The sequence below is a fragment of the Antedon mediterranea genome, chromosome 4 (genome assembly GCF_964355755.1).
Source record: "Antedon mediterranea chromosome 4, ecAntMedi1.1, whole genome shotgun sequence".
Taxonomy (NCBI): Eukaryota; Metazoa; Echinodermata; class Crinoidea; order Comatulida; family Antedonidae; genus Antedon; species Antedon mediterranea.
The window spans coordinates 29,731,384-29,758,681 of NC_092673.1; the positions used below are offsets into that span (position 1 = coordinate 29,731,384).

General features: G+C 34.1%; 2 protein-coding genes across 3 annotated transcripts; both read right to left on the bottom strand.

Moving 5' to 3' along the window:
* Positions 1-2,823: 2,823 nt before the first annotated feature.
* LOC140047216 (carbohydrate sulfotransferase 15-like) lies at positions 2,824-8,170 on the bottom strand. 2 transcript variants are annotated; one of them, XM_072092100.1, is made up of 8 exons: positions 8,153-8,170; positions 7,725-7,997; positions 6,935-7,142; positions 6,426-6,512; positions 5,998-6,127; positions 5,480-5,645; positions 3,879-4,020; positions 2,824-3,574 (listed from the first exon to the last, which is right to left on the bottom strand). In XM_072092100.1, exons 1-8 carry the CDS (start codon positions 8,159-8,161, stop codon positions 3,393-3,395), a joined length of 1,197 nt encoding a protein of 398 aa, XP_071948201.1. In that variant the 5' UTR covers positions 8,162-8,170; the 3' UTR covers positions 2,824-3,392. The 2 variants fall into 2 exon arrangements, with proteins under 2 accessions (XP_071948201.1, XP_071948202.1); XM_072092101.1 differs by having other exon boundaries at positions 8,145-8,159.
* A 5,687-nt stretch (positions 8,171-13,857) lies between these two features.
* Positions 13,858-26,452, bottom strand: LOC140047224 (anaphase-promoting complex subunit 8-like). Its single transcript, XM_072092114.1, has 14 exons — positions 26,232-26,452; positions 21,400-21,472; positions 21,130-21,267; positions 20,348-20,496; positions 19,940-20,072; positions 19,186-19,363; positions 18,813-18,910; positions 18,017-18,098; positions 16,783-16,947; positions 16,202-16,310; positions 15,563-15,700; positions 15,115-15,196; positions 14,713-14,829; positions 13,858-14,587 (listed from the first exon to the last, which is right to left on the bottom strand). The coding sequence occupies exons 1-14, from the start codon at positions 26,360-26,362 to the stop codon at positions 14,414-14,416; spliced, it is 1,767 nt and encodes a 588-aa protein (XP_071948215.1). The 5' UTR covers positions 26,363-26,452; the 3' UTR covers positions 13,858-14,413.
* Between the last annotated feature and the right edge of the window lie 846 nt (positions 26,453-27,298).

Genomic DNA, 27,298 nt, shown 5'->3' on the forward strand with positions numbered 1-27,298 from the left:
GGTTCTCTTGCAAGAAGTTAAATCGAGAAAAATAATTATAGAGTCTTTTATGAATTATACGTTCTAAAACTTTGGAGAAAACGGGCAATACCGAGATGGGCCTATAATTGCTAAATTTATCAGTCTCACCATGTTTAAAGACGGGAATTATCTTGGCAATTTTCAGCTTCTCCGGGACAATACCGGTAGCTAGTGATAAATTAAAAATATGAACAAGTGGAGATGCTATTAATTCCCCAACAGATTTAATAATATCTGGTTTAATGTCATCGAAACCGCTGCTAGCACCAGATTTCAGATTTCTGAATATTGTGAGTACTTCATCTTTATCAGTTGGTAAAAAAAACAGAGAGCTAACGGGTGATTTTATGTTATTTATAAAATAATTAAAAGTAATATCAGATTGAGGAATTTTACGTAGGTATTCAGGACCGATGTTGACAAAGTAATTATTAAAGTTATCAGCAATAATTTGAGAATCAGATATATGTATATCATTTATTTAAAAAAATGATGATATGTGTTTATTGTTTTGTCTACCCATAATGTTATTGAGAACATTCCAAGTCTGTTTTGAATTAAATTTTGTTTCCTCAAGCTTTTCAGCATAATATTGCTGTTTAGAAATCCTGATTAAAGAAGTAAGTTTATTACGATAATTAACATACGACGTTTTGTTGGATTCAGTAGGGTTGCTTGCATACTTTTTGTATAATTTATCTTTTCGAGTTATTGATTTTAGGATCGCCGAAGTAATCCAAGGTTTTTGAGGAATACAACGACGCCGGGAATTGTTGTTGGAATGTTTAGAGATGGGAAAATGTACATTGTAGACCTCTGTGAATTTATCGATGAAAACATTATATGCATGGTCAGAAGAATCAAGATCAGTAATACAACTCCAATCAACCAAGCTTAAATTTTCAAAAAGTGTTGAATTCTAGTTTGGTTAAATAAACGAGTGGAAATTTTATTCGCGGTATTTGCGTTGCTAATTGGAGTTGATTTAGTGATTTGGTAAACAGGATAATGATCAGAAACATCGGCAATAACAACACCCGATTTTATATAATGAGTAAAAACGTTAGTGAAAATGTTATCAATTAAGGAAGCTGTTGAAGGGGTAATTCTGGTGGGTCTATCGATAAGAGGAAACATATTATGGTTATAAAAAATAGAGAGGAACTCATTAATAATGTGATTGTCATTAGAATGTAGAAGGTCAAGATTAAAATCACCGGATATATAACATTGTTTTTCTTCAGTATTAATTTTTGTGAGACAATTTGTAAGATCATAAAAAAATGTTTCACTATTGGTACGATGAGCACGATAGATATTGCCAACGACAATGTTTTTCCTACCGGGAACTGTTATTTCGATAAAGATAGATTCAGAATGATCAAAGTGCTCAGACGGTTTGTAAATTAATTTTAAATCATTCCGAATTCGAAATGAGATTGTATTATGAACATAGATAGCAACACCACCACTTCTTCTTCCACAGCGTGGTGTATTAACCAAGTTATAGTTATCTATGTGGATTAAATTGGAACCATCCTCTTTAAACCAGGTTTCTGATAAAGCTAGAATCGAAAAGGTATGGCTTAAACTAGTGAGGAAGGAACGTGCTAATCAGATCAACGTTTTTATTGAAACTTCGTGGATTGATATGTAAGATGGAAAAGTCCTTTTCACATGTAGCTGAGATGTTATGATCAAAGGTATAAGAACATGAATGTGGTATGTCATAATCAATTAAATTATGTTTTGTCTAGACAGACAGTCTAGACAGTTCAGACAGACAAGGCAAAACCACGTAACTCGTGTCAATTTTGAGATTTTTACATTTGGGGAATTATTACAAATTTATGAACAACCTGTAAAAATTTCAGGTTTCAGAGATCATTATTTTTAGAGATAGTACCACGTATCTTTAAGCAAAAAACAAATAATTCTGATATTTAGGCTTATTACGCTAGACAACTAATTTAATGTATTAAAATTTATTCTAAGAATTAACTATATTTACGAAAAATTTAGGCTATTATTTTTGACAAACCTACCTAATCTAACCTAGAACCCCAGTACTGTCGTTGGAAGTAGGCTAGGCCTATCCTAGTAGGACGGCCGTCTTTGCATTGTTGTACTAGGCCTTGTAGTAGCAGACTAGTAGGTAGGCTATAATAAGTCTATATCATAAATAGGCCTAAGTAGATGCAAATGGCTAAGCCTAGCTTCAAATGCATTTTTTGTTAAGCCAACCTAGTTTCTAGCCATCATTGGTGATCCCAGCTCTCCCTGTTGTTCAAAAAGAGTTTCAATCCATTGTTTTTAAAATCATCACAGTTACGTTGTTTTGTCATGAAATGACCACAGTTACGTTGTTTGCCACAGAATATCGCAGTTACGTTGTTTTGCCTCAGAAATGACTTTCATTCTATGAACGTCATTTCCAAGGCAAAACAACGTATCTGTTAAAAGTGGTAATAACTTTCGATCAAATTGTTTAAATTATTTAACATTTTGTATTTAATAATAATTATTATTTATATATACTCATGCAAAATTTCACATCATTACGATAATTTGTTGTTGAAATGCAAACACTCAAACTTCAATTCAATTTTTCTCGAAAAGCAACATTTTGTAGTTACGTTGTTTTTTCTTGGAACGGCCGACTAACTGAGACTTAGAAAACGTAAGCATACTTTTTACAAGTGTATACGGTGTCATGTGTAGGACTGTAACGGTAGTCGTGTCGAGGGCCAAGACAATAACGATGGCACACAATTATTCAATGTACAAAATATAATATTTATTCAATCAATAAGTAATATTATAAAACAAGGTGAAACGTAGTGATTCTGACTGATGTTATAGTCTCAAGAATCAATACCCGAACGAACTAACTTAACTACAAAACATATATTTATATTAAGGGGACAGGAAGGATGACTAATTATAATTTGGTACCACATCCTGATTGACTTTCCTTGGAAGACCCACCTCAGGAATGTAGTGTTCCAAGTTAAGTAGGCATCGGGGAGAGTCAGGGGTGAATAGCCTGTGTGACTAATAGGGTTTGGTCCCACCATGTTACAAGGACATAAAGTATTTAATCAACTGAACCGAGAATTACAAAATGTAATATTATCATTTTACATTTTAATAAGCAGTTCACTTATTCGTTTTAGGTTTATCTATTTTTTAAAATTTTAATCAGTATGATACTTGTTGACTTTTATATTTCAATTTTCTCGTAATTTTAAGGGTCACTATCATCAAGCTCATTTCGATTTTTGTTTTGTCTTTCAGTCTTTTCATCGACCTTATTCTGATTTTTCTTTGATGATAACGAAGATAAATTAAGAATATTTGATTCAATGAAATTAACTCCAAGTATATCGTGGGTCTTGCAGAACTGTGGCCAAATCTTCCATATACGGTCTGTAAAATTCATTTAGTAAAGCTCGTGTTTTCGGTAGCATAGGGCCGATTTGTTTCGCAACGGTCAACGTATTCATTCTTCTAGTATTGCAGATCGAAACAATTTGTTTTTTACTCATTTCACCTGTGTGACAAAAGAATAGTCTTGTTTTGGTTATGCTTGTTATATAGATATTAGGAATTTACTTTTAAAAAATAAATAAAAAGCTATAATGGTTATTTGATTTGAAACTAAATAAATATATATATTATAGGCCCTATAAGTCATATCGGTGTGTCGGTCTTATGTTCACATATACATTTTCTTTACTTCGAAACTGAGTGAGACAGGGATACAAAAGTAATCAATACACTGAGACTCGTATCTAGATGACTTTCAATAGTCAGTTACGATAAACCTAATGACAGCTGCAGAAAATGTTACTCACCGAGTTCTAAGAACTCAACGATTTTCGGAAAGGCAATTGTACAGTTCATCCACTCGTCAGTCCGAAGAAAATACAGGTTTTTATGAGGAAAAACGTTTAACCAATCACGAACGAATATATTGTATAATCCAACATGAATTCTCTGAAAAAAGTTAATATTTAATTATCTACAGTGTAATATATAACAGTATCGTAGAAATTCGTATGCATTTGTGTATAATGTTTGATTTTGGTTCCCAGAAACGCACACTTTGACCAATCACAGCGATGGATTATTTGAACTCTCGCTCTTTTCTTTGGTCATCTCGCTTGCGTTGTGCGTCTCTAGTGTGAACCAAGCTTTAGTTCTCTACTTAACATAAGGTACAGTTATGTTTGATTGGTTTTTCCCCACAGACGAAACGTAAGCGCGACGGAAAGCTGGATTCCCACTCGGGCGCAACGTAAGGACGTAGATGCAACGCTAGTCTGGGTTCCAGACGGAGTTTTGTCTTAATATTAGTAAAAAGATAAATATTTTGGCACATATGGCGTTTCATACGTTTACTACTTGATTTTGGATACTCCGTCTGGGGAAACACGCACAAGTCACGTGGTTTGACACCAAGAATTCTTGGTGCATACGATTATCCGGTTGACTAGTTTCAGCTGCATGCGATTGGCTACTCACTCGTACACTATTTTAATATTCATATTTCAGAATTTCAAAGACTCAACATCTAAGATGATGCGCATGCGCTATTTTACGTTTAGACAATGTGTACTTGGGTACATCATGAAGGTACCTCCATGGGTACATTGATGAAAGTTTCTGAAGGCTAGAAATGATTTTATCCCTAGTAGTCTGGTAATTATTTGATGGGATTTTTCCCAAGAACATGAAAACTCGTCTTGATATGATAGGTTAGCTTCTCCGCAAATCAAACATTGATTGAATGGATCATTTATTACGCGGAGATATTTTGATTTAATTCCCACCCAGACCCTGTCCTGTTCTGTGTGGTGGTGTAGCCCTGTTGTGTGCCGGTGGTGGTATGTAGGCCTACCTTATTGGCGTTTTATTCGGCAGGTCATACGTGCGAGTTGAGTAGGACCTACGAAGGAGGCCTAGGCCAAGGACTAAACAATTAATAAACAAAACAACTTGGCAACACGATTTTATATTTCAACAGTCTTGATCGTACATTCAGCACTGTTCGTATAGTACTCGATCTTTTTTATTTTGAAACAAAATGATCATTGGCTGATTCGAAATCCATATTTACATACCGCCCGCCCCATATAGCCAAATACGGTATCGTAACCTACGTCATTCTTATCGGATGCTTGCGGTCTGCAAATCGATTTCTATACGTGTTTCACAAGTCTGTATTTTCAGACAAAAATCGCGGTCGAAATAAAAACAAATAAATTAAAAAAAAGACAATACAGACTTGGAGCAAGTCTAATGCAACGCAAGCGAGTTGACTAATCACAGCGATGGATTATGCCAATTGGCGCTTTTCTTTTGGTCGACTCGCTTGCGTTGTGCGTCTGCAGTGGGAACCAAGCTTTAGTTCTCTCCCTAAAATAATTGTTAATGAATAATATCGAATGTTTACCCCTCCAAGAGCTGCACTTTCGCTGCGGTATACACATTGCCGTTCACCATACGTCTGTAGACATTTTGTCAAACTATTCACAGCCGTCAAACAATAGGAGTGAAATTTTTCTGGTGATCGTGAGTCGCCTTTTCGTCTGCCAAAATACTTATAACCTGAGTATAGTCTGTGAAAAATGATTATAATTTTCACTACACTTTGGGAAAGCCAACTGATAGTTGGCGAAACGTTAGGTAAATAAAATAATCGTTATTTACTATTACTATTACGGTTGAGATAATTAACTATTATATTTTAGTGATAATAATTTTTATTTCTAATAAAATATCCATGCATATCAAATGGTAATACAATTGTGAAATGTTTTTAGTGTTTTTATTTCTATCACTGATTATGATTAGTTTTATTTTAGACTGATTTCGAAGTTTACAAGCATTGTTTACAAATCCACAACAATCAAAAGAAACAAATTCTGGAAACACAAAAAACAAAAACAGTAACGAATACAGTAGGCCTACCTATCAGCGGGATTTCTGAAAATAGCAATGACTTTAGCATTTGGTTGCACCACTTCGAAAATATCGGCGTTACTATACTTTGTCGTCTTATAGTTGTTGCAATCCCAAAGCGTTGAAGCCGACCCTTCTCCTATTGATTAGATTGAAAACCGCTTACGTCACATATGCCGCCCAAATTCAGTAAAGGTGGGCTGAATTAAATTACGTTTGCTCAAATCACAACGATTTTAGCTATTTTTCTATTATTAAGCGCTTTTTATATACACTAGCTATACCTATAGGCTTATTCATTTTGCAACACACAAACAAATTATTTCAATAGTCTATTCTGTTTTATGTTCATAATTCCGATCTGCTTGACTTGATTTTTACTGCAATGGATCATCTATTAAAAATTACAAAGCCCCACAAGAAGAATGAAACCTTACCTATAACTAACCGAGCTGCATCAGCAGTTTTTTTGTCTAACAAGCGTACTATGCGAGATTGCTTATTCAAGTACCAACTTAAACCGGCTGAAATATGTATCAATAGTATTAAGTTATGGACAAAAAAGTAATGCAGTTAATTGTATTACACTGTAACTTTATGATTGACAATGTTAGCATGACCACAAAATGATACTGAATTTATGGATTCCGCTGCTGAAATTTATCATTTTAGGCCTATATTATATTTAGGTCTCAATAATATGGCGATCAAAAACTGATGATACACCGTATATTTTCGTCAAGTTTTGTCTAAACTATCAAACTTCATGTGACCAAAAAAATGTGATGTGCCCATATATGGACATGATGATGTCATATCACTACCATCTTCGGTCATATCACTAGCATATTTGGGCACATCACACTTTTTTGGTCAAACTAGTTTGATAGTGTAGACAGAGGTTAAAATAATAAGAGTTGAAGGAACAGTAAAAGAAACAACATGCCATTAAAACGACGTCTTGTCCACCAGTGCAGCTCCTTCACTGAATGGACCACATCTGGATGCGAGTTTATTTTACTGAATAAATCTGTTGTTCCACTTTTTGGCATTCCAGCAACGTAGAAATAAGGAAGACAGCGAAGCGATTGCTTCGTTTCCCAACATGGATTCTTAAATTTTGAACTAAAAACTTGTGGTATTGATTGAAGTATCTAACAGACAAGATATGGAGATTATTATTGAAGGATTCGTTCATCCTCTAAACATCTATTGAGCTTATTTTGCTTTCCATTTTTTTGAAACAGAAATATATACAAATAGAAAGGTTGACAGCATTCTTTTAAACATGTATTGACACCCCCACCCCCATCTTCCCCCAAAAAATAACATGAAACATTAAGATAAATCAATTCAGACTTAGAATAGGTTAGTTTTTAGTATTGATAAAGTTATTCAATTCGGTAGAAAAAATGACAAAATAAATTGGTAAATTCATCCAAAGACTTATTTTATAGATTATGTTCCTATCTTTGCTGTAAATTGAAGAAAAAAAATGTTTAATTCGATTTGATTCGACAGTTTCATCTCCAAGAGATTATTGTCAACGTGCAGAATTGTTGTTGCTTTTTAATTTATAATCCTATATAAAGAACAGACAGCTTATTTCCACTTACTGAATAATAAATGCTTTATTTGTCCATCAATAAAATAACGATTAAAAATGTTAAGATAAAAAAACTAATAATTAATATAATAATCCTAGTGGCCAATAACAATAACAATTATCAACTTACTTGTTTTCCAATGATGTGACGCAAGCTCGTGGGAATGTCCAATTCACTGACGAACTTTCCCTTCATCCTTGTTGAGTTTGAAGTGGTGTTTGTCAGTATTCCTCCTGGAAACGGCAATTTTGGTAATGTTCCATTAGAAAGCCTGGCTATGTAATTTCCTGGTAAAGGGTACCGTAGTTTATCACCTGTATCGGTTTGACTAAAAAGCGTTGATAGAGAGCCTGCAAACGATATAACTAAAATACCAGCCAAAACGGGTGTGCATTTTATCACCTAAATATCAATTAATCAAATTAAAAGTGTTAATACTGTACGAATACCCGAATATATAAATTAAATCTTAGACCTACTAAGTGTACAGACGAAACTATAGTTCAATAAATATTAAATTTAATTATTTAAGAAATTAAAAAATCTCACCCACACACCTTCAACATTTTTAAAACCGAACTGATCAATCATTGTTTAGCCAAACTATTGTGCAAATATTTGTTTCTTTTACAGGTGGCAGCATACAGTCAACAAAACACACTTTATTCTATTATGGTAGTAAATCTAAAGCACACAATACCCTAACCAGTGGCAGAGTGATTATAGTTTGAAGGAGTGTAGCTTCTTGTAGTGGAGCTGTAGCTTGGTGGTTACCGCGCTTGTCTTCCAATCAAAGGTTCAATTCTGACCTAGTGCTAGACCCAGGTCTGTTACTCACGACTCTTTCAACTCCACTCAAATAAGACTCTTTTTACTGCGTCAAACTTAATCATATATTGTACTAGGCCCAACCACTCACTTTTTCAGGTAATACGGATTGGACCCCATTGGAAATAAGTTTACTTTTTATTTGTCGATATAATGGGTTATCCTGGTATTATTTTTAATATGTACATTGTATATTTTAACTATTTTTATTAATATCGATCGAATAAAATCAATCAATCAATGGGTATAAGCACAATAAAATATAAAATAGTTTATCTCATCCTGTAATTGGCGAGTTTGTGCTCGCTGTTGGATGAATATGAAATAAATAAATAAATGTATTATACATTTATTTTAAGGTGCTAAATATGTCTCAAAATAGTTGAAAACGGTAGAGTTTTGTAAAATTCATTTATCAATCAATATATTAAATTACAGTAGATTTATTTATAATATGTATCTATATTATAAGTGAGAGAGTTTGTCTGTTTGTCTGTCTGTTTGTTTGTTTGTTCGTTATACAAAACAAAATTTTGTTACTGCACATAATCTTACATATGGGGTATCAAAATGACCGCAATTGTACCGGGAATGTTCTAAGCTATATTTCAACATCATCCGCCAACTAGGATCCATGTTAGGGACCAAAATGTGGTCAAAACCCCCACTTTCGATGTTTGTTCGTTATAAACATTTCTGTTTCTGCACATAACCATACGTATGGGGTATCAAAATGATGGCAATTGTACCCGGAAGGTTTTAAACTACATTTAAACAAATTCCCCTGACTCCTGAGGTTTTTGTGGGAGGGGTGGGGGGGGGGGGGATGGTGTGGTGGTTTGTGATGTCATTTTTTGCTAGGGCTCGGGGTTGTAGGCTATCGAATTGTAAAATTATACTACAAAAGTTTTACAGTATTTTAATTATCCTCAGCAAGGCGTATATAGATTTACATATTTTATTCATTAACCAATATGACACCTATTCATTTACACATTTAGCAAAGTACTTTAACCATATCCAGCTATGTATCGGTCTCATGGGTTGTCTCATTACTGACATCCATTCCTGTGTGAACATACACACGTTGTTTACTGTTACCATGCCTCCAAGGAAAAAACGTCAATTGTGGGAGAGTGGGGTTGGGAGATAGGGTTTGGGAGTTGGGTTTCAGGGGATAGTGGGGATTTAATAACATCATTTGTACTGGAACCGTCTTCAACACATCCCCCAGTGTATCAGGGGTGTGTTTGTAATACTAGCGTAATGAAGTAGCCTATATGATTGGAATTGTACTAGGAGGCTGGGGACCGCAGTATCTAAATTAGATATTTTAATTATCAGCCAATATGACACCTATTCATTTACACAATTTACAACGTACTTCAACCATTATTAGACCCATCATAGCTATGGTATACTCCTCTCAATTTGAAGCTTAGGTTGAATTGAATTTGTCCATCACTGGGAAGAATTTGTTTTTAAGAAAGAGTATGGGGTGTTATTGAAAAGAGGGGTGGAGGTTGGTGAGTATAGACAGATACTGGCGTCGGGTGTTATGTACTGAGAAGGCTGTAAACTAATTTTGAAACCTGCCCTGGGGCGGGTATAATTGCTAGTTATACATAAATCCAAAGGCAAATTATTGAAAAACATAATGCTGGATCTTAATGGGGATACATAATACAGTTAAAACGATAAAGAAAAACAGCCAGAAAAATTTGCAGAGCTTTTGGGCAACCTAGCCCTTCATCATCAGTGTATACAGTATATATATTAATCATTTTTATAAGATAAGACCTCATGATGTCTAGAAATGATACATTTTTGCAATATTATCAAAATCGTTCGTTTTTGTTATTCATTTTTTATTCAAGTATTTCAATAAACACATTACACCAGTGTGTATAGACACATTTTGTATAGGTATACTAATTGTACTGTACGTATCAATTTATATATGATTTTTTTTTTATATTGTCAGCATACATGTTCTATATCGTGACCATTTTACAGTGTGTGAACATGAGGCAAGACTTCTCTTATGTCTGGGTTATTTTAGGTAAATTGCCAAGGATAACTATATTCCACTATCCTAGGTGGACAATACAAGATGCACCACACAAATAAAGTCTTGTAGAGTTGTATTTTGTCATGAGAAGTCTGTCATAGGCGACAGACGGTTGCCAAGTGGTGTTTGCTGCCACCATTCAGGGTGTAAACATGAGATTCATAGGCGACAGCAGGTATATAAAATATACCAAATTGGCTAGTTGAGAATTCTCAACTATTACCGCAGTACGCCTGTAACGACGAAGCCTACCGGTATAATGGGATAGGCTGATTTCCTTGTTAACTTAAGGGGTCATTTAATTACTGAATTATGATTGGTAGTAAAGGAAATTTACTGGAATCCTATTGGATGGAGGTGGTAGTAGGACCATGTCCATCCCATTGCAGTAATAAAGTTGAGCCACCTGCGACCATTACAATGTCCTACCATGCTAATGTAGGAGTGGGGAAATGTTATGCTTACTACTGTTTCTTTTAATAATTTAGTACAATTAATAAGAATAAAGAATACACTTAACAATATACAACAAATAACATTAATGTACGATGTAGTTTAACACTGTTCTCAAATAAAGTCATTTTGGTATACTTGAGCACATTGATAAAGAATAGGATAAACTTAACAATATACAACAAATAACATTAATGTACGATCCCGTTTAACACTGTTCTCAACTATAGTCATTTTGGTATACTTGAGCACAGTGATAAAGAATAGGATAAACTTAACAATATACAACAACAATGTACGATCCCGTTTAACACTGTTCTCAACTATAGTCATTTTGGTATACTTGAGCACAGTGATAGAATAGGATAAACTTAACAATATACAACAAAAAACATTAATGTACGATCCAGTTTAACAATGTTCTCAACTATAGTCATTTTGGTATACTTGAGAACAGTTATAAAGAATAGGATAAACTTAACAATATACAACAAAAAACATTAATGTACGATCCCGTTTAACACTGTTCTCAACTATAGTCATTTTGGTATACTGAGCACAGTGATAATATGAAAAACATAATAACACTATAATATTTGTAGATGAATGACGCGGACACGTACATATGTTCATAAGTAATTGATATAAATTGACTTTTATAAGTGGAATTAACACAAATGATTGTAGATAAATATGACGTGAATTGCACGTACATAATGTTGATGAGTAGTATATTTATATAAATCGACTTTGAAAAGTGAAATAACACTAATATTTGTAGATGAATATGACTTGGACACGATTTACATATGTTGATGAGTATATTGATATAAATCGACTTTTAAAAGTGAAATAACACTAATATTTGTAGATGAATATGACGTGGACACGTACATTTATTGATGAGTATATTGATATAAATCGACTTTTAAAAGTGAAATAACACTAATATTTGTAGATGAATATGACGTGGACACGTACTGTACATAATGTTGATGAGTATATTGATATAAATCGACTTTTAAAAGTGAAATAACACTATTGATTGTAGATGAATATGACGTGGACAAGTACATTTATTGATGAGTATATTGATATAAATCGACTTTTAAAAGTGAAATAACACTATTAGTTGTACACTATTGATCATATATGAATATGACGTGAATTGCACGTACATTATGTTGATGAGTAGGCCTATATTGATATAATTGACTTCGAAAAGTGAAATAACACTGATTTGTAAATGAATATGACGTGGACAAGTACATTTATTGATGAGTATATTGATAAATCGACTTTTAAATGTGAAATAACACTAATATTTATAGATGAATGCACACGTACATACGTTGATAGGTATTGATATAAATAGATTTTTAAAAGTACGGTAATAGACACTTTATTTGTAGATGAATACGACATGGACAAGTTGCAATAAATTCTATCGTTATATCGTATGTTGATGAGTATTGATATAAATCGACTTTTTTAAAGTGGAATAACACTAAAATGTATAGATGGATATGGCCTCAACAAGTATTGTATTAAGCGGTACTGTATATTGATAGACTTCATACCTGTAATGTCAATGAAATCTGGCAACAAGAATTGTGTTTGATCCTCCTAATAGTATTCTAATAATCTTGGTTTGTAAAGGAGGCATGAAAAATCTAAACGCATAGCCAGGGGAGGGGTTGGAGTTTTGAACAAACTTCCCTGTGCCCGTCCTACGGTTTTTGTGAACTTTTTAGTAGCGTGCAAACGCGAGTCTACAGCTCACTATGTCGATCGGTCGGTCGGTAAACACCAACTCAAATTTGAGCACGCGACTGCAGCCATGTATAGGCCTATGGCCTGTTTATACTAGAAATCAGCAGTGAAAGTAATGTAAATAATATGTGTTAATATAGAATTAGTTTTTTAATTTTTTAATTTAATAAATAGTATTAAAGTTGATCTTATTCTTTATCTGTGATTAATTATACTCAAATGACTATAGTTTAAAACAGTATTAAACGGCATCTTACATTAATGTTATTTGCTGTTTATTCGAAGTTTATCTTATTCTTTATCACTGTGCTCAAATATACCAAAATGACTATAGTTGAAACAGTGTTAAACTGGATCGTACATTAATGTTATTTGTTGTATATTATTAAGTTTATCCTATTCTTTATCACTGTGCTCAAGTATACCAAAATGACTATAGTTGAGAACAGTGTTAAACTACATCGTACATTAATGTTATTTGTTGTATATTGTTAAGTTTATCCTATTCTTTATCACTGTGCTCAAGTATACCAAAATGACTATAGTTGAGAACAGTGTTAAACGGGATCATACATTAATGTTATTTGTTGTATAATGTTAAGTTTATCCTATTCTTTATCACTGTTCTCAAGTATACCAAAATGTCTATAGTTGAGAACAGTGTTAAACTGGATCGTACATTAATGTTTTTTGTTGTATATTTTTAAGTTTATCCTATTCTTTATCACTGTGCTCAAGTATACCAAAATGACTATAGTTGAGAACAGTGTTAAACTGGATCGTACATTAATGTTTTTTGTTGTATATTTTTAAGTTTATCCTATTCTTTATCACTGTGCTCAAGTATACCAAAATGACTATAGTTGAGAACAGTTTTAAACGGGATCGTACATTAATTTTATCCTTTGCTTTACTGTGCTTTGATTTGATAAGCAAGTTTGGTTGCCCCGCCCCCATATGCTGCCTACTAAATTAGGATTCCCTAGCTTTTCTATAAAAATTGAAGTACCCACAATGCACGTTATACGGAAGTCATAGTCTTGTAAAATACAGACACAATAGTTTTTATCGTATTGCTTTCATTTAAATATCACTAAGATTGTCTTAAACTACAAACAACTAAAATTAGTGAAGGTATGCAAGTGTTTCTAAATATTTATTACTGGTAGTATTAATACAATTTGGATTATATCATTTTCCAGAAAGGTAGAAAAAAACATAAAATAGTTGAGAATTCTCAACTAGCCAGGATGGTATAGGAAATATAGCTCGCGACAGACGGTTGCCAAGTGGTGTTTGCTGCCACCATTCAGGGTGTAAACATGAGATTCATAGGTGACAGACGGTTGCCAAGTGGTGTTTGCTGCCACCATTCAGGGTGTAAACATGAGATTCATAGGTGACAGACGGTTGCCAAGTGGTGTTTGCTGCCACCATTCAGAGTGTAAACATGAGATTCATAGGTGACAGACGGTTGCCAAGTGGTGTTTGCTGCCACCATTCAGGGTGTAAACATGAGATTCATAGGTGACAGACGGTTGCCAAGTGGTGTTTGCTGCTACCATTCAGGGTGTAAACATGAGATTCATAGGTGACAGACGGTTGCCAAGTGGTGTTTGTTGCCACAATTCAGGGTGTAAACATGAGATTCATAGGTGACAGACGGTTGCCAAGTGGTGTTTGCTGCTACTATTCAGGGTGTAAACATGAGATTCATAGGTGACAGACGGTTGCCAAGTGGTGTTTGTTTGTCCTGTAAAGCAGCGTTCTGTCCTTGCACTATTGACCCATTTAGATTATCGCCACCCGTTGCACCTTTCCTTTGAGCTTCAATCTCTCGTAAGATCTCTTTGCCTTCTTCCCTAACCTAAAATATCAAAACATTTATGTTCAATAAAAAGATCTGTCTCTCAAGTTATCTTTGCCTTTCTCCCTAACCCATAGGTGAATGCAAAAGCACCATACTACAACTAAAAAGAAGAGCATTTTTACCTCGTTATATTCACTGCATTTTTGAGCATATATTGATGCTTGGTCATATAGTTGTCGTTTTAGATAATATCGTCCAAGAAACATATAAGCCTGGCATTGCTCATCACTCCCTGCAGTCTAAAAAAAAAGATAAGTAATGTTTAAATCTGGTGTTTTCACCTATAAATTGACAAAATAAATGGTTAAATTCAACCAAAAACCCACTAACTGGCAGCCAATTTGGCAATTTTTTTCTTTAAATTACAGTTTTTTCAGGTAAATACATTTTTTTTCGATCCACTTTGTGGTCAAAGTGGATAACTTTTATATTACATTAAAATGGCATATTCAACTAAAAATTTTGTTAAGAATTATTTTTTCAGGGGACATACATATCTTTAACAATGTATTCTAAGTTTATACCCCAAAGGATTCAGCTTGTTCCAAGAATTTATTATAGAAATAAGCGGCCTTTTCTTCATCTTCTAGCTTCTGTTTTAATAACCTAAACAAAAGAGAGAAAAAACAAACAAAAAACTAGTAGCTAATTATTATAATTTAAAACTTTGTTGGTACCAAACCCGTAAAACAGCACACTGGTTAATTTGTAAAGGTGGAGCCAGGGGTATAAAGTCATAGTATCTTTATTAAAAAGGATAAACAGAAATTTGTTTTGAAAAACTGGCATATCATCATAAATATATAAATATAACAGGTTAATAAAAAATCACCATCCCCTCCTCAGTATGTCATCATTAATGAAAGAGCTTAAGTGTAAATATTGAAGCACATTAAGCACTTTGTGGTAATGTGCGCTTTCTAAATATTATCTTATTCAGCTGCAGAAAGACTAGACAACATAGTAACTTACTTAGCCAGTCTAAGAACTGCAGTGCCCTCAACGTCACCAACAGAATAGGCTTTCCAGTAGCACTTTTTGGCCTCTTCTATCTTCTCTAGGTTTTCATAACTCTCTGCTAATGCTACTAACATCCGAGAATCATTGGGCCTACACAGAGAGTTATGTAACTTAAATAACCATCAATTTGTCATGAATTATGAGATAAATTAGCTAATTATTTGTCATGCAGTTGCTTTTTTGTTGTTTTTGTTTAGGGGTTGATATTTGACAAGTTCTTTTACTTCTTTTTCTGATCCCAGAAACAGTTCTTATTTAATGTTACCATTTAAGTTATTGTAATTAATGTATGCTGCTTTTATTTCTTGAACCGTTTCTAAGTAAATGTTGTTGTTGAAATTATATAAGTAGCATTAATCTAAACACTAACTTTATGTCACTGGCTACCAGATGTGTCTATGTAGACGGTTACTTGAACCAGTACCCATAATGATGTAATTAAAATATATATATATATATTGTGTTCATATTTACAAGTTTACAAGATCAAGTGGACAGTAGCAAGGGTACATTCACTACCATCACAACTAATCTTCAAGACAAATCTTTTTAGAAGAACCTGATCAGAAGTTCCGTTTTTGTCAAACTCACCTGAGCTGTTGAGCTTGCTTATAGTAATATGTACAGTAGAATGGCATTCGTAAAATCTCATATGTTTGACCCAGACCATACCATGCTCGGAAATCTCTTGGATTTACCTCTACAAGAAAACAAATGGAATGATTACATACATACTTGGTTGATTCATCGTGTTTGTAATTACAAACTTGCGATGGTTTCTATAGGCAAAAAAAAAAACACAAAAAAAACTTTGCAAATAACTGAATTGTTTTAATTGCCATGACAAAATGTATAATACTTTTATTAGGTCAAAAGTACCATACACATTTTTTTCAGACTTAAAGCGTGTTTTCTACTAGGTGAATTTATTCATGTGAATACAATGTTTTTCCAGATTTAAAAAATAGTGTGCTACTCTTTCCACTAAAGCTCTGTCTACACTATCAACTTTTATGTAACAAAAAAATGTGATGTGGCCATATATGAACATGATGAAGTCATATTACTACCATATTTGAGCATGTTACTAGTTTGATAGTGTAGACAGAGCTTAAGAATGTGATTAATGTTAGATTATCAATGAGTAAGTGCAAATAAAAATATAAAACAACCTATAGCTTGTCTGTAAGCCTGTATTGCAGCAGACGAGTTCTTCATCTCCATGAACTCGTGGCCCATCAGTGTCCAGGCTGACAAGTAATGTGGGTTGAGCTTCAACGCACGCTGGAAGTATAACACTGCTTTCTCATGCTGGGATCGTAATGAATAGTAGTTACCTAGCAAGGCATAAATTGAAAATACATGAATTGTACATATTATATGGGATCCAAGCTTCAACGCACGCTCGAAGTATAACACTGCTTTCTCATGCTGGGATCGTAATGAATAGTAGTTACCTAGCAACGCATAAATTGAAAATACATAAATTGTACATATTATATTGGATCCAAGCTTCAACGCACGCTGGAAGTATAACACTGCTTTCTCATGCTGGGATCGTAATGAATAGTAGTTACCTAGCAAGTCATAAATTGAAAATATGTAAATTGTACATATTATATTGGATCCAAGCTTCAACGCACGCTGGAAGTATAACACTGCTTTCTCATGCTGGGATCGTAATGAATAGTAGTTACCTAGCAAGTCATAAATTGAAAATATGTAAATTGTACATATTATATTGGATCCAAGCTTCAACGCACGCTGGAAGTATAACACTGCTTTCTCATGCTGGGATCGTAATGAATAGTAGTTACCTAGCAAGTCATAAATTGAAAATATGTAAATTGTACATATTATATTGGATCCAAGCTTCAACGCACGCTGGAAGTATAACACTGCTTTCTCATGCTGGGATCGTAATGAATAGTAGTTACCTAGCAAGGCATAAATCGAAAATATATAATCCTACCCTTAATATAGGCTAAATTCACTAAATTTCACCATAAGTTCAGTTATATACGATATATCAATTCAATAAGTATATACAGACAGTATATAAATATTGAGTAAAATAAAAAGACAGCTAAAACGACTGACAAAAATAATACTCAATAAAACCTTAAAATATGTTGTAAATATGAGTAGTTGAAATAGGAAATATTTATATAAAATGCATATTAAAAATAGCAAATGGTAAAACATGAAAACTATTAGATCTTGTAAAATGTTAGATAAAACATTTAAAATTGTATAAAGGTTACATAATACACAATATCAATTATTCACAGAAATTTAACACTGGTAAGACCATTCCCAATAGTGATTCTCAATCAATAAGAAGTGGAGACATTAAAAATGCAACTTCATTTTACACTTCATAAGAAAAGAGCAAAATATTTATACCAATAACACAGCATGTTTCCACCCTGTATTTATCCACTTCACAAACATGGTGTGCCAAGTACGCAAGCTCTGCTTTCATTTCCTAGCAAAACAAAATATAGTTTATTATCAAATCTGTAAACCTTGCTGTTGAGTGGACAGTATTATATAAAATGGCATGCAATAGTATGCACTATTAAAAGTTCGTTTAATAGTACCCTTTTTCGTGTACGAAAACAAAAATCTGTTCGCATTTGGAAAATATAACACGGTAGGTGTATTTATAAAATCCATATACACAATATTTCATATAATTATTAAAAACCAAATGTTACTGTTTTAATCAATGTGAATCAAATGTAGGCTTTGGCTATGCCTACCTTTTATTTGATTCAAATGACAGGAATCTATTTAGATGTTATATAAAACAAATAATGAATGTTTTATATTCGTGTAATGGTACAAATAATGGCATCTGTCGCCTCGTTGATATATAACCAGTCAGCCTTTCATCTTTCATCATTCACCTCATGCCATTATTTGTACCACTACACTCATAAATATTCATTATTATATATCAAACCACTTACTTTGCCTAACAATCCAGATTTTACACACATCGGGGCATCAATGCCATAAAAAACACAGGTGTTGACGCCCTGGTGTTTGTAAACTCCAGAGTTTGCTAGGTAACATGAAAGTGCTATAGGTCTTAAGTAAAACTTATATGACTAAAGCAGCTTATTGGTCTGACACAAAACTCAATACATCTTTTACACCAAGATTACATTGATATCTGGTTAGTATAATAACTTACCCGCACATACAATAAGTTAGAATAAGTGTCCATGTTCTCCAAGCGATAAGGGTCTATCTTTTGAAGGTTATCAAACAATTTCAATGCACTCTCAAAATCTAGAAAATTAAATCGTAAGACAAATAAATAATTTATAAAATATTTCTTTATTCAAAAAACTTTAAAAATATATATATTATTTTTTCTTGTTCAATAACATAATTTGATAATGATCAAATAAACAAAAAACAGAACATAGTATTCTTAATAGCATTATAATTTAGCATAAATATAATTAATAGTTAATGGCTGCCAGCCAGTGGGTAACATGATGTCCGGGCCTATTACTGGGCTCTAGTGTTATGTCTGGGCCTATTCCTGGTGCTATGATTACCTCTTAAGTTATGGTGGGCTACCGCAATTTGTGACATAATATAAGTGCTCTGTCCGAATCCAGCTTCGCTAAGTGCTCTGTAACGCTTCAATGATTCCTCGTTTAACTGAAGTTCTAAGTAGATATGCGACAAAAAAAGCTGCTTCATCCAGTGATCAGGTAATGTTAATGAATTTAACTAGAAAATACAAAACCAACATTGATATCAGAGATACAAATATATGCCAAAGCCAGGGGTTCTTTGGTTTTCATAAAATTTGGCAAAAATTGTAACCCAGGGTTGATACGGTGGGATTATTTTCTTCAAAAGGGGAAAAATCATCTAGGCTACTTAAAACATATTTAGCATAATTTACACTGTTGTTCTTTAGTTTGAAAGGGCACTTCTGGAAATAAGGATCGGCTGAAACCCTTCATCCCTATATGCCGTATTAAAGGGCGTTACGCCCTTTAATATTTGGATCATTAGGTGATCATAACCATTTCGAAAACAAGTTGTACGTTTTTGAAAATGTATACAAATTTGTCATTGTCATGGTGAATTAGTGAACATATATGACATAGTGTTATTAAAGTTCCAAATGGCTGGGTAAAAGGGTCTTTCACACCCGGCTACGCACATATCGATTGGCGCATAGCCGCGTGAAAACGAAACATTGATGTTCAATTCGCTGGACGGGAACCATGCCAGAACAGGTGTGAAAGACCCTAAAACGTTGAAAATCTTGGTCCTTGTTTATTTATGTAACCTTACCACTTCTTTACTTGATACCATGGAAGATAATTCAATCCAAGCGCCCCAGTATAGTGGATTTCTTTGTATAGATTCTGCTAATACTCTCATTGATTCTTTCTTCAGTTCTAACTTCTTTAAAACAACTCCATACCTTTGGTAAGAACGAGCAAAAATGTAATTTTATTGACTTTTAAACAAGAAGATATAGATCATGGCACAAAAACACAGTGACAGATCGTGATTTGGAAAGTTTATAGGTAGGGTAGATGTAAGTCTGCAATTGAGTGTTATTGATTTTAAAATAAAAGAGGAAATATGGTGGAGTATGTGAAAAGGGTATGTGTAATGGATTGGTCCATTTTATTTGAAGGGGTGTTCCTTTATTTTCTAGGTACCAAGAAGCAATCAACTAGTATTATTACTTACAAGTATAAACAAAAGCTATCCAATTGTCCTGCATTGTATTTTTTGCAGAGCTCAATTCTGAGTGATTTTAAAGTTTCATTTTTAGTAGCTTTATACTCAATTGGACCCATTTGTCCAGCTAACTCATCATATCTTTGTTTTTCTCCTGCCTGAAATATAAATAATAATACAGTAATATCTAACCGGGTACCCATTTATACACCTGGGTGGAGGGAGGCAAACGTAAGTATCTTGCCTAAGGATACAAGCAATGCGACAGAGTTGGGTTCGAACCTCGATCTCACGATCAGTAGTCCAACGTCCAACACACTGTGCCACCCACCCTTACATAATAAATATAATAAATTATCAAATAAAAATAATAATTTAATTGATTTAAAATTATATAATAGCTCATTATATAATAGCTCATTATATAATAGCTCTTTATTTATTAACAATGTAGTGGCAGCAAAAGCTGAATTGTTACATTCTGGTATACAGAAAAAAAGTTATCTGAAAGCTGGATTAGAATCTTTCCAGTAGTATAGGCAAATTGACATAATACAAGTGCCACTTGTGATAATGCAACACTTAGTATTTGCCTATGACATAAGTAATGCCATATATGGAGATACAGTACAGAAATATTAATATTATAAAACTTAGTTAAAAACAACTATTGCTGTCGTTTAAATTCATTTATATAGAGTTTGTATATTAGAAGATTATTATGTAATATTTTTTATGGATAAAGTCTGAAATAGAGAAATGATCAAATAAAAAAACATAGTTTGACTTACTAAATATTTGGCATATGCATAAATGAAATATGCTTTATGACTTGTGCAATCTTTAACAAAGAAAGCTGCCCGGTCATACTCCTTAACATCGAGGTATGATTTACCCAAAGTGTATTTATCAAATTCCAACAAAAAATCCTAAAAGAAAATAAGGTTTAGCAGTTACATAAACATCATTATAGAGCATTTGACATATTAGTTTGTATTATGAACAAACAAAAATGATCTGGCTTTAGATTTAAATATTTGTTATTCATAGAATGTGCCTACCTCTGTGTCATCATTTGGTTTTGGTGCAGCTGATGGTTTTACTCCAGCTAAAGAATGGCACAACTCAGCACACCTACAAAAAATTGATCATATCATACATTTATTTACAGACCTCCCACCAACTCCCCCAATGATGGTGGTGGTCTCCCGATATTTTGAGTCATCTCCAGGGGTGCAGCCAGCAAAGAATTAAAGGGGGGGTCAACCAATATGTGAGTATTTTGCGAGCGAAGCGAGCAACCATGGGCTGGGGGCCAGGGGGCCGCCAAGGGCCCCCGGTTCCAGGGCCCCCTGGAAGCTTTGGCGGTCTAGGGCAATCTAGATCATTTGAATTGGTTTACGCACACACAAATATGACAATGTTAACACTAATAAACTGAAACAAAGAAAACAAAAAACAACTCTCATTTTCACTATAGAACATTTTTATATTCCAGGCTGCCACAGACAAACACTTTTCTTCTTGCTTGTTTGTTGATTTGTGTAGAGAGGCTGTAAACTCAGAGGAGGAATTATTTGAATTCCTCCCTTTTCACCAATACAAAAGTTGCATGAAATGAACGTAGAGATGCAAAAGTTTGAAAAAAGAAACTAGAATGATAGCATGGAGTGATATTATTAAATGAGAACCGTAAGGTTAGAGTTCATACACTGTGCAAGTCCAAGAAGCTATCTTGGCTCCGTGTGTATGTGAGACGCTTATCATACCCAGTACATACAATATTTTGTTTAAAAATATACCTATTTTGTTCGAATGTATAGTATAGGTGATAGCTTATACATAATTGTAATAACTAACTTCTAAATTGTTATCATACATTTTACGTTAGTTACTATAACGGCGCTCTAGACATCGCGTGATGCATCTTTAAACATAAGTTTGGAACATTCTTCTTGGCTTGGAGACAGAATTCGCGAATGACATTCTCTGTATTAATGTTCATGTTAAAGTGTATGTTCATGAGGCACAATCCCGAAAGCTGCTCATAAGACATGTGATTTCGCAAACAGGTTTTCGTTCTCCATAAAGTCGAAAAACTTCGCTCAGCTTCAGCAGACGTTACGGGCATAGGCCTACGCGATTAGAAGAAGTGCACGCACATTCGGGAACACATCTGGATCCGCTAATTTTACACAGTCGCTTCCATCACTGAAGCTCGGAATGAAGATGTTCGTGTCTTGGCAGATCATCGTACCAAATTCAAGTTCCTTGAAGACTTCTTCAACATTACACTTCACGATAGACTCGGGTGCTACGCCAAATATTTTAAAGCATGGCCTGTTATCGGCAGAAAAACGGGTGTTTAACTCGGTTTGTAAATGATCAAGAAGTTGATTTGGTAATACTGCTCGGTGGTAATCTTCCACAGTATCTCCAGGATGATTTGATCTGTATTGTTGTCTCATGTTTTTATTTATTTTTTCTAAAAAAGGGGAGGTGGGGGTCAAGACCCCGTGACACCCCCCCCCCCCCCACTGGCTGCGCCCCTGATCTCCCATATAAAAATGGGATAGGCATAAACCAAAAAATATCCAGATATATATAAATTTTACACTCCATGATAGAAGATGGTGAAGTTTGTCAACAATAAATATTAAAGGATTTATTTGTTACCAGCAATTATACCAGCCCCAGGGCGGGTTTCAAAATTAGTTTAAAGCCTTCTCAACACCCGACGCCAGTATCTGTCTATACTCACCAATCTCCACCCTTCTTCAATACCACCCCATACTCTTTTTTAAAAACAAATTCTTCCCAGTGATGGACAAATTCAATTCAACGTAAGCTTCAAATTGAGAGGAGTATACATAGCTATGATGGGTCTAATAATGGTTGAAGTACGTTGTAAATTGTGTAAATGAATAGGTGTCATATTGGCTGATAATTAAAATATCTAATTTAGATACTGCGGGCCCCCAGCCTTCTTTCTCCTCTCACCACCCCAGCCACAATCAACAAACCTTAACTCCTCCCCTAGACAGTTCAAATATAGTAACTTTTCCTAGTACAATTCCAAGCATATAGGCTACTTCATTACGCCAATATTTTCGCTCTTCCACCTCCCCCTACAAACACACCCCAGATACACTGGGTGATGTGTTGAAGATGGTTCCAGTACAAATTATGTTATTATCACTCCCAACCCATAATCCCTCAGTGGCAGTTTTCAAATGTAGTTTAAAACATTCCAAATACAGTTTCGGTCATGGTGATAGGCCTACATCCCCACCCCAAACTCCCAGCCGCTTCCCAGGAATAATTAAATACTTTAACATTTTCCAAACACAATTCTGGTCTAAGCAAAACCCCCACTATCCCCTGAACCACAACTCCCAACCCCACTCTCCCACAATGGACGTTTTTTCCTTGGAGGCATCGTGATGTAGTTGAACACAGTAACGGTAAACAACGTGTGTATGTTCACACCGGAATGGATGTCTGTAATGAGAAAATCCAAGAGACCGATACATAGCTGAACTGAACTGAACTTTTATTGTATCTCTTTTAAATCAGAGGCACAGTTTCAATGAGATGTGCAACAAGTTTACAGTGAAAAATAATACATACACACTTAAATATAAATACAAAACAAGAAATTAGACATAAGAACAAAATAACAAAAAAAAAAAAAATTTAAGAAAACTGAGACAGATTAAATACTAAGAAAATGAATAAATTAAGTTTGAGAAGGAATTGTATTATATATATCATTTCGTGTGTTCCAAGCCATGGTCAGAAAAATTTTACAATGTTTGTTGAAAATAATACTTGCTAATTCGTATACATCATGGGTCAATTGATTTGGTGTAATTTTAAATTCATTATGGATTTCAAGATCATCGAAGAATAAGTGGTATTTAAGATCTAGAGAGCTAGTAGTAAACAATTCCCAGAACATGGATAGATTATTGTTGTTTAGCTCATCTTTAAGGTTCATGAGTATTGGATGTCTAACGTACTCAAGTCGTTTGCATTCAAATATGAAATGATATACAGTTTCCTTTTCATTACAATTACACAATAAACATATACCTGCATTTTGAGATGACCATGCTTCTTTTCTACCTTCAAGTGGTAGAGAATTGGAGCGAATTTTAAATTTTAGGTTTGAAGCATGGTAGTTACACTTATCTAATAAGTATTTTTCTAGTTTTGGTTCATTTTTATACCTTATATAATTACTTAGTGATGGTTTATTCTTAGCATTCTCAAGCCATTTCATCTTATCTCTTATAGTGTTTTTTTCTTTGAAACCTTTAAGCCAATTATTAGCATATTCTAAGTTAAAATGTTTTTGTATATCACAGTTGATTAAAATAGATTTTATATTATGTAGCCAATTCCAATTTAAAGTGTTTTCAAGTGCAAAGAGCGCTCTTAGCAGAACTTTTGGTAAACGACCTTCGTCCATGTTTTTCAATCTTTTGAATTAGGATATTTCTCTATCCGATAGTATGGACTCAATCGATTGCCATCCAAGTTCACCATAAAGGGCTTCCTTTGCAACATACCTTGGTGCTTTTAAAAGATATTTAGCCATTTGATATTGCATATTTTCAATTTTTTGGATAGATGTTTTGCTTTCACAAAACCAAATACTGCATGCATAGGTTATACTTGGTATTCCAATGCCTTTCCAAAGTATATTACCATACATAATTCTATTGAAATCATTTTGTTCATTTATGATTGATTTTATATATGCAATAATTCTGCTTCCTTTTTTAATCGTTTCATCTATATGGCATGTATCTTTTAAATGTCTTGATATGTGCATGCCTAGGTATTTATACGTGTTGGCTTCGTCTATAAATTTATTACCGATTGGCCATTTTCTATGTTTGTTAATGCGTTGGTTGGTTACAATTACATATACTGGATATGGTTAAAGTACTTTGTTAAATGTGTAATTGAATAGGTGTCATATTGGTTAATGAATAAAATATGTTTATCTATATATGCCTTGCTGAGGATAATTAAAATACTGTAAAACTTTTGTAGTATAATTTTACAATTCGATAGCCTACAACCCCGAGCCCTAGCAAAAATGACATCACAAACCACCACACCACCCCCCCCCCCCCCTCCCACAAAAACCCCAGGAGTCGGATGAATTTTTTTTAATGTAGTTTAAAACCTTCCGGGTACAATTGCCATCATTTTGATACCCCATACGTATGGTTACGTGCAGAAACAGAAATTTGTATAACGAACAAACATCGAAAGTGGGGGTTTTGACCACATTTTGGTCCCTAACATGGATCCTAGGTGGCGGATGATGTTGAAATATAGCTTAGAACATTCCCGGTACAATTGCGGTCATTTTGATACAACATATGTAAGATTATGTGCAGTAACAAAATTTTGTATAACGAACAAACAAACAAACAGACAGACAAACTCTCTCACTTATAATATAGATTTTTTATATGTGAAAGTATGCACAAGGCATCTACACAAAATCAATACTAGCCTCTAGGCCTATACTATAGTAATACTAATACTAATAGGCCCTATATTTATTAATATAATATTATTTAAAGGTGTGTTTATCCACGAAGTTTAATTAACACATTTAGAGTAAAAAAAATATGTAGGTGCGAAACATCAGTAGGTCCAACCTAGGCAGCTACGGCTAGATAGGCGTCCTGGACCCTGAGTGAGACTAGGCCTAGCTAGAGGCCTAGGCCTAGTAGTAGTAGGCCTAACCTAGACTAGGCCCTACTAGCCTAGCTAGTAGTACGCATAGCTAGCCAGCAGGGCAGGCTATTTGGTAAGACTCTACTACTAGGCCTAAGCCTAGAGGTTTTATAAGTAATATCTAGACTACCATTTAACACTTTGTTGAAGGCTCCGTTGTGAACATTGATGAATTGAAGTTAACAGCTCTCTTTTGATTTGTGGAAGGTTAATATCGCCGACAGAAGTTGTAGCGGCAAGAGGGATTGGAATTGCCGCCATCTTTAATCAAAGATATGTTTTTAACACGCCCTCTATAATTGCGATTACCGACGTGTGATCTTCTTGACGGGATCCAGGGGGGCGCGCCGGGCCGCGATTTTTTTTTTCGTACATAAGTTGGGGACCCCTCATGAAACGTCACAAAATAAACATGAATAATTCATCAGTTAAATTTGTTGTTCCGTGTGCACCCAAGCGTATAGCAACAAGAAGTGATTACACAACTGCGATACGATACTTTCTACAGTAGGCCTAGGATTGTAAGTCAATTCACGTGATTGCCTTCGCGCACTCTTCTTCACACAAAATGTGTCGAGTCGAGGCTAATCGACAGCTAGGCAAGACATTAAACTAAGTAGTAATTCATTGGACATTGCCCAAAGAAAGCTTAGACCCACAAGAATAAAGAATGTGTATAATTTGTGTACTGTATTTTTTTAATTCTGCTATTTTATTATCAAACAATATGCATGTACTCAAAGGAACTTTAAAAATGCGCGTACACATGAGATGGGAAGATTTGACCCACGAGAATAAAAAATGTATTTTTGTGTAATGTTTATTGTTTAATTTTGCTGACTTATTACTCGGATTGTGTCATACCAAAGATAGTGTAACTATCTTTGGTCATACCTAACACACACACACACGTCACACACATCCACACAGCTACTACTAGAATAGACATGGGTTTAGAGACTAATAATTAGGCCTAATAGTATTAATAGAAACTATAATTTTAACACGTAATTCTTTAGTAATAAATTATATTAAAAACACCATAAACTAAAGGCCGATTATTTCGACAATCCACACAAAACTCCGCTATTCTATTATGAAATCAGCGGAGATAGGCCTAGAATCGTACCGCACTTGTGTAATCACTTCTTGTTGCTATACGCTTGGGTGCACACGGAACAAGAAAATTTAACTGAT